We start from the raw sequence: 9,166 nt of genomic DNA on the forward strand, positions 1-9,166 counted from the left end.
TAAAACATAGTCTTTCTTCATGAGGAAATTGCCAGGATAGCATGAAACTGATGGGTAATCCTGTGCAAACAAAGTGAACCACCTGTGGTAAAGTTACAGATCTTGGGAAGCAGATTGTCGTTACTTTAGTAATTATACACAAACACTTCTTAGTAAAGTGGATTAGAGTTTAAAGAATAGATCAGCTTTATGTTCCGCTATGAAAAAGGAAAAGTGTGTTAATTGCTCATAGACAGTAGCTTACACAGAGGCACTTCACAGTTGAAGAATATGATATGGAAAAGGCCTTTGTTTAAATAACACGAGCAATGTTGTGACACGGGCCAACTAAAATCCTTAACGCATGGCAAGGAAAATAAAGGCAAAACAATATGGGACAAGAAGAGTTCTGGCTTTAAATGTAGTATTTTGGGCGGGAGGGCGGTCATTTGTGTCAGGCATGGCTCTTTACATCTCTTCCTTAGGCTTGTATTGAAAAAATGCTAATATTTTTATGTGAGGTGATTACAAAATGTAACATGTATAAGTAGTTTCCTCATACTTCAGTTTAATATGTATATGTATTTTAAATTGCATTTAACCAGAATACCTGAGAAAATAAACATTAATTTTTTTTTAGAAATATATTCTTTTCGTGTAGATCAGAAGAGCACACGTAACATTATCCCTAGCAATGGGAATTCTACCACTCTAACTATCAGGTTATAATTCTTTCTTACAATAAGAATTTTTAAAATTCAACAGAATTAATAAATAAGCCCATCAAGAACTGCATTACAGCCTTGGAAGTGCCTTACAATTATGTAAACCTTCAGGTAAGATTATGGTTTTTCAGAGGTCTGAAACAGTTGTTGATCTTAAACTCCAAATATAAAGCAGTAGTTAGGCTGATTAGGGATAAACTTTTAGCCTTTGTTCTGAAGTTCCATGCTTAGTGGATTTAATTCAGGTCTTAAATCTCACTTGAATGTAATTTATTTAATGCAGCAATTTGGGACCTCACTTTTTTTTACACGTAACGTTCAACTGTGTATTGCATGAATTAGTTTGTCTACAAACTATGACTAACTCCTGATCATATTTGACATAGCGTTCCACACCTGTGATAGTATTTGACCTTAAGATTTCTTTTTCTAGTTATTAAATGTTTAATCTTTAGTAGTATCATTTGCACTAAGGAATATAGTTAAGCAAGAACTGTCAGTATTTTAAAAATTCTTTCATGCGGTTTGCTCACTTTATCCATTTTTTATTTGCAGTTGAAAAATGAAGAAAAAGATACGTATGAGGAAAACCTTCATTACCCTTTTCTTCTCATTTTAACCAAACACGGATAGAAGATTACACTTTTTTTGTTGTTTTTAAGGTGGACTGCTGAAAATTAATGCATGTATGTGGATGGGCAGGGAGTGGGGAGGGTTCAGTTCCCCCCCTTTTGTTTCTGAGTCATCATGAGAGAAATATTGCTAATCTAAATGCTCAGAAAGATATCGTGGCATGTTTCACAGTGTGTAGACACTGAAACATCTATTTTGTATCATTTTAGAACTTATTTTTCCAATGATATTCCAGCCTAAAACCGATCAGACTTCACATGTATGCATTAACAAAGGTGTAAAGCTAGCTTCCTTTTCTTTTGTGCCTTTAAACTTGCGTTTACTTTGTTAATCTCTTTAAATGTTATTTTGGGTGTGTATTTGAAAATATGTGAATAATAGATTTCATGGGCTTACATACCTGATGTAAAGTAGTAAATGCATTGACATTTAATCAGTAAGGACATAGTTGTCTTAAGATCTTTTAAAAGTGCACCTATTGAATGCTCGGATTTTTCTGCCGCCTTTTTTTTTTTTTTAATGCCCCTGTTGATTTTTCTATCCACAATTGAAATGTCCTCATTCGCTTCAGTGTTGAAGGCTTTTTTTTATGTATGTGTGTATATGTGGATTTTTTCCAGCAGGACTTTTCCTCCTGTAGAGGTATAAGAAATCATGCATCAGACAAAAGCCTCATAAACTGACCATTTGTCCTTTGGACACAATAGCCTGCCCAGCCCCTCTGCTCCTCCTCTCCAATTATGTGTGATTAGTCTCAGTGTGTTGTGTCAAGAAGGGGGAGTGTGCTGAGTGCTTATTATCTGTTTAGGTACAAGAAGAGCACATTTAGGTTCTGACTATGAATGGAAAGTGAGCCTTTATCAGGACTAAAATCTAAATGCTGCTATCCTAGAAATCGCTTTCAAAAAAAATACATCCCTTCTGATAAATCCTGAGAAACACTATAGCAACTAAAGGATTTTGTAGTGTAATCAAACTATCTCTCGTGAATTAGTTTATAGTGTGATATATTGTGGCCCAAGTATTTGATAAACGTTTAATATGACTTTTCTTTACTGGGAAAGACAAAAATCCTATAAAGAAACAGGAGCAATTTCTTATTAGTTTAATAGACGATTTTAATGACTTCTCAGAAAAAGAACCTGGATCATTAAAGAATCCTGTACAGTCTCTTAAACCATAACTCTTAAAATTATGGTAAAAGAGAGAGAGGCAGAGAGCATGACTGAGAGAGGGAGGTACTAGATGCAAGGAAGTGTAGAGGATCATGGTGACATACATTAATTAAAGAACTGCAGTTCGGCAATAAGCATTCCTCCATATTTAACAAACTGGGCAGCATGTAAACCACGAGCTCATGAAAGTCCCTTTCTCTTCGCTGTTCTTCTCAAACAAATTTCTTCACTACCAGTTTGCATGTCCTTGTATTCAATACTTTTTATGCTCCATTAGAGCACCTAGATGGATCTCAGAAGGCATAGGTCAAGTCGCAGTTAGATCATACATTTCTTTCTCACAAAAACTTGAATTGCAATGCCAAGTGATGGGCTAACATCACAATAACAGCAATTTATTCCTCTTTTGATAAAAAGCAGCCTGTTCTCAGTGTTAGATAAAGACCAGGGGCAATGCAAACCAACCATTTATCCTGGAACTGAGTAGCATGTCTCCCCTATAGCTGGTTTGAGTTTCATATTCAAACTCTTGTTAGAAGATACTTGTCTAGTAAGAAATCAAAAGCATTTAGGAGTAATATAAAATTGCTGTGAAGGTGGCTGTAGTTTAATTAGTTCTGTATTGTTTGTTCCACACAGCAGTGCCTTTGTTTTCTCTAAAAACATGTATAAGGAAATCTTTATAATCAACAAAGGAGTGTGAGAAATAGTGAAATATTAAAATTTGTGAACCTTTTGTTTTTGAGAGGGCTTGAATGTCTGCTGTACAGTAATCTAATAAAGATCATTAGTTTCCAAAAATAGAGCCAGTGTCACTGAAAATCGTGGGTTTAGCTCTAAGAAGAAAACAGTTTTACTCAAATTAGTAGCTGATAATTGCTTTTTATTTCTTTAGTGTCTGTCGTTTGAGTTGAAGGCTTTGCACAGGTGCTGCCATCCCTAAAGTGTGTAATTGATGGCTTGTTTACCAAAGATGCATTTAGGCTTCATCCTGCAAACTCACGTTGGAGCTCCACAGGCAGTAAAGTTACTCATCTACATAAGTGCTTGCAGGTTTGGTCTGTGTAGATATTTTTAGGGTATATAAGCAAACTCTCTTCTTGATTTTTTGTTTTTAAATGGGTATTGAAAAGTCACAGATGTAGGATTTACTGTATATGAAGCACTAAAAGTGTTCTTTTTTAGAGACACCTCTCAGTCCCTTGTGCTAGTAGGGACCTGTTGAATTGTTCCTGAGCTCTGAAATTTTAATAAAAATACAGTGCTTATTAATACATCAAATGGCTTTCCTAAGAAAAAGTTAGACAGTTTATCAAATCATGCTTATAAAGTGTGTCAGAACCTTTCATGTGATATGCTTTAACTAGTCTCTGATACTTGGGATATTTTTAATGATATAGTTTACCATGTTCTGGAACAGAATATTGCACTTAATTACTTTGTATTTGCAAAGCACTTTGAAGGTGAATGACACCGTGCAAGAGCTATGCTCTCTTCACTGACAGTGGAAACGTTAGGCTGATGCAAGTTTTCTTTCACGTATGTTGGTAGATTTTAGAGCAACATTGTGTCTTCCTCCTTTCTCGGAGAAAAATGGCAGAGAGAAATTATCTTCTTGTGGACACCCGTTCCCCTGGGTGCAGCCCTAATGCAGCTGGTGCCACTGCCAGTGAGTTGTGATCTTCAGAATACAAAAGACCAAGAAAAAAATATTCCATTTCCTGCTGTGAGATCTGGCAAAGGCTTTCGTAAAAATTATAAACTAGTCCTATCTGATAGCATTTTGGAACAATGGGGCAAATCTTTCTGTTTCGGAAATAAGTTTGATTTGAAATGAAAAATGTCTTAAGAATGTGAGATGAGGCAGAAGAACTTACTACCCCAGGTACCAGCCCAGCTGCAAAAACCTTATTAGACAAGTCATTCACATTTTGCCTGTGGCTTAATGGCTACACATTTGTGTGAGGAGGGAAGCGGGATTAAAATTGTTCCCCCCATGAAAAGCATCCTTACATCTTGAGCCTGGCTGCATACAGTTTATCAAGCGTTATATCTCCATTACAACTCTCCTTCGCTGTTCCGTGAACAAAAGAGGATGCAGAGGGTGGAGCTTTTGATCCACCTCTTGATATAGCAGGTGGCACAGCTGATATGGCAGGGGGAAGAGGAAAAAGGCAGCGACACATTGCAAGTCAAACAGGGCAGCGTTTTATTACTGTCTTTCACCCGCTCTTCCTAATGCAAGAGGGGAAGTAACCAGGTCCCTGTCTCTTCACAGGGCAAATTATGAATGCATAGTTTAGCTTGGATTTCTTTATGCATGATTTTCATCTTCTTTAAGTCAGGGAATGAAAGTGATGTCAAACTGCAAATTCCTTTAACTCCTGTGAAATGTTTTGAGACATTGGTGGAAGGTGCTAGGAGAGCGTGCACCAGCGGTTATGTCTGAAACGTTTTCTGCGCAGCATGGTCATCCTGTGCTGTTTCCTCAGAAAGAGACAATTTTGTTGCTTTCTGTCTTTTTATTCACTTTGTTGATTCTTCTGAGTCTGATTAAGATGGTTTGTCATGCCTTCGCTGTCACAAATCAGTAGCCTAACATTGGTTGTAAGCACACCAGCATCTTTTGAGAGATGGTTTTAAAAGCTGATTTTCAAAATTATTCTCACCTACACTGCAATAGCACTTACTTAACCCTGCCAAAATGAGCGAAACCCCATAAAGCTAAAAGAAAGCCAATGTATGTCTTAGTGAATTTGCAGCTGAATGTTTAAGGGGGAACCCCCCAAATAGTGCCCATTCCCCATATGAGGGAACCTGAGGCACGGACAGGATTGCTGTCCCATTTGCCTATAGCCATTTAGAAAGCAGCCGATACAGGCTAGAACTGACCCCAGATTTTGTGAGACTACGTGCAGCATCTCCTCTGCAAGATCTGTCTCCCTTTCCGACCTGTGGGCTCTGTTCAAACAGCTGAATGTAACAAACCTAACTTTTCTTTCCCATTTATAAGGGTTTAGCCTATTAAGGCTCCTTGCTTAGTCAGCAGCTGGCTTGCTGCCAAAAAGCCCAGCATATTGTTGTGACTGGGTAAAAGCTGGATATTTTCCATCCCTGTGCAACAGCGGCATTGGATCTTCATTGTCTTCTCGTGTGTAAAGTGTGTGGAAAGTAGAGGGAAGATGCGTGGAGCAGTAGTCCAGATGGCATTCCACAGCCTGAGAAGAAACATCTTGACCCTCGAATCTGGGTTAAACTCAACAGATGCCAAGCCCCCAAAAACAAAGAGCTGTCGTGGCTGACGACAGCGAAGGAGCGATAGGCCTCGGGAGGCAGAAAGTATCCTTTATTTTCGATGCATTGCCCTGCAGATAACCAACACAGTGTCACTTGTAGGAGATTGCTTATTAAAAACAAGCAAAAAAATAATGGTTCTCTGCGTTAGGCACTGTCCCCCTTCAGTCGTAAAATGTTGCCCCTGGTTGATGGGTTACGCTAGCAGAAAAGGATTTGAACGTTCAGCCTGTGTTGTGCCCTGCCAGAGCCTCCGTGCTAAAAGACCTGTTATTTTTCCCTGACTCTGACTTCAATTAATGTACTTTTAAAATGATTAAACATATCATGCTGTGACTTCTAAAATGTCAACAAGCTTCTAAACTTGGGAGACAGGAATGTAATAAAATAGGTAATAGGGGATTCAATAGTTAATAGAGGCCCTGAAGTGTGAGTGTATACAGTAGCTGTATATTGGAAACTGTGCAAATGAAGATGGCTTAGTATTGCAAACTGAGGAAGAAAATTGTTTTTAATTAGCACCTTCATAAGAACTGCTGATTAATACTGTTTGGTTTGGTGAAAAGCTTTCAGCTGAGTAATTTGTACAGCCATTACAACAGTTTTGTTAGACCAGGACTCCTGTTGTTAAACACAAACAGCAGATGATAATGGTGGAAGATGAGTTTGTCATGTAACAATTTACCTTATTGAAAAAAGCTTTATATAAAACCCAATACAGTAGGTACCAGCAGAAATCACATATTTTAAATCCTTTCAAGATTGCAGTGTGCGATGCTAGTGTGTTTTTTCATGGCGTAGAAACAGATTTTATATCATTTATAAAATTATATATACAATTTAAAGGTGTTGTAGCATGGACAGACCACTTTACTGGTAATTCTTTACATCAGGACAGTAAAGTGCTGGTATATTCAAACACTTCCTAAGTATACAAAGTAGGTCTAAAAATTGAAAGGTAATTAAGTAATATTGTTCACATGCAAATGTATGTTTGTGCATTATGCACTGAAATTACGTCTGGTGTTTGTGCAACGTCTGGCATTTATACCTAAGGCTTTAAGGAGATTTCTCCCAGGTTAACTGCTGTTCGCTGCTTTTGCTTACTGTTCTTTTCAATTGACAACAAAAAATTAAAACCCGTTATCCATGTCCCCATAATACAGGAGCATATGTATTTTAGTGGCCTGGATAGGAAATTTAGCGTGGCCTGTAGAAACAGAGGGATTTTATTAAACGTGGTAACAATGAAGGAATATCTGCACTAAATTATGACACTAACCAAGGATGGTAAGATCTGTAAATTATTGGAGTGCTATAATAGAACATGAGAGTTTTCCTTTAGACAGGCCTTCGGGGTAATAACAAGGGTTGAGACTCACGACAGTGCCAAATAAGCTTTAGACAGCATAATAGTCTGCAAAGAAAAGCCACAGAGCACTAATGTAAAAGAAGAGCTGTCCACCACATGCAGTAAAAATCACCAAAGGTCATTTTATGGTAGCAATTGTGACATAAAATTGGTGGTCATGCTACATGTCTAATACTCAGCACAGCTTTATAAATGATGGGCCCCTAGCGATGGCTGTCATTAAGTGCTTTCATCATAATAAACTTTAAACTGTTGGCTTTATGAATCGCCAGCCAGCTTCAGCTGTTCGTTGGATGGAGCTTGCAGTGCCTTAAGTGTGACAAGGCCTATTAGGAACTGCAACCATGTTTCAAGCGTACTTGGCTTTCCCACTCCTGGGGTGATTGCTGCCTATTAAATGGCATCTGGGAAGATTTTCCTCCAGCAATCTCTGATCAAGAGCTTTTTTGGGCTTTGACCTGCATTTCCTTCAAGACTTTCTCTGAGGAGTTTTATAAGAGCAAAACTCCAGAGGATTTATAGCCACTTCTGATTAATACCTTTTCAGTTTTTCTAGCAACTCTCCCACTGCTACATGGAGAAAAGCTTTCATTGTTCCTAAGGTGCTTATTTGTGACCTTTTCTCTGCTTTCTGATTCCCTCTAACATGTTCTCAGTGAAATCCTTGGTGTGCAACCAAGACAGTTGCTGAAGTTGCTGCAGCTTTGTGTGGAGTGGCTTTGATAGTTAAAAAAGAAAATTAATTTAGAAGGAACTCCTCCCATTTCTATTTCAACAGTGGTCTCGCAACTCACGGGTAACAATTAAATGCCAGTGGTACCGATTCACTATCCTAAATAGTGTACATGCTACCTAAGGTACAGAAACTGCTAATTCCACAGGAGTCCAGCCGAGGGGAATGCAGCTACATAATTATAACAGAAATTTCGTCTTCGAACCGTGCCTCCCAAATCCCTGCATTAAGAAGCAGCCTCTGCGGTCCGTTCACAGGTGGGGAAGTGAGCTCCGGCATTGCAGGGCCACATTCTTCCTTTCAGCAGCTTCCTCTCTTTGTAAAGAAATTGCCCCAGTCCCGAGTTCATTTGCGGTCCCTCGCTGTGTCGAGACAGCATAGGCACAAGAGCAAAGCCTGAAGCATTTATGGCTTTAAAAAGGTTGCGCCAGCACCCAGAAATGCACAGCCGTCTCACCGGCGCAGCGGGTCTCGCTGGGAGACCCTGCAGAGCACAGGCTGCCGGGAGCTGAACCTGCTCTTGGCCTGGCGCGGGCTTGGGGTGCAGCCCCCAAGGTGGCACATTCCTGAAGCCCGGAGCGCACCAGGGATAACTATACTGCTGAAATATAAAGTTGCATATAAAAATTTCATGAACTGGATTATATTTTCATCACCCTTATGCATATGAAGTCTTTTAATTTCTATAAATCTTACAGTGAGTTGGAATTAAATCGTATTAGTGTGAATAATAAATGTTTAGGGATCACTCATCTAAGAACTTGTAGTATTTAATTTACAAGGGCTATACATTTTTCAGATCTCTTAACAAGGAACTTTAAGCACTTCTTGAGGTTTTAAAAAAAAAAAAAAAAAGGATCTGGAAAGCAAAAATGCTCTATTTTTCCCAGGATCCTGAATGAGTGACTCAGGAGGTATTGTAATTGCAAAAGCTTTCTGTGTGTAAGAACCTGGTTAATACTCTTATTAGCATCTTTTTTAATCCAGGTAACATAATAGTCAAAGTGTCAAATGAATGTCTCAGAGGTGGACCATTAAAAAATAAATTGCAAAACCTTTGAGAGATTAGCATTTGAATCCAGCCAGAAGCTCCTTGAGTTTCTTGGGTGTGGATCAGAGCCCTTAAAGCATAAGTTGCTATCACAAACCACATCAGCCTCCAAGTTATGCTGAGTGAGAAGACAGTAGCCACAGTTGTTAGCCTTACCTCTAGACTTGTGTCCTCTGAGAAGCAGATCTACAGAATGAGATTTTC

General features: G+C 38.7%; 1 protein-coding gene across 1 annotated transcript in view; it reads left to right on the forward strand.

The window, feature by feature from the left end:
• Nucleotides 1-1,873, forward strand: part of CAMKMT (calmodulin-lysine N-methyltransferase) — a 216,973-nt gene extending 215,100 nt beyond the window's left edge. The window contains exon 11 of the mRNA XM_075089076.1: nucleotides 1,260-1,873. Coding sequence (XP_074945177.1) covers nucleotides 1,260-1,337 — 78 coding nt within the window. The 3' untranslated portion in view covers nucleotides 1,338-1,873. The remainder of the gene's footprint in view (nucleotides 1-1,259) is intronic.
• The last annotated feature ends 7,293 nt before the right edge of the window (nucleotides 1,874-9,166 follow it).

Source organism: Phalacrocorax aristotelis, chromosome 3, assembly GCF_949628215.1.
Source record: "Phalacrocorax aristotelis chromosome 3, bGulAri2.1, whole genome shotgun sequence".
In the NCBI taxonomy this organism is placed as follows: domain Eukaryota; kingdom Metazoa; phylum Chordata; class Aves; order Suliformes; family Phalacrocoracidae; genus Phalacrocorax; species Phalacrocorax aristotelis.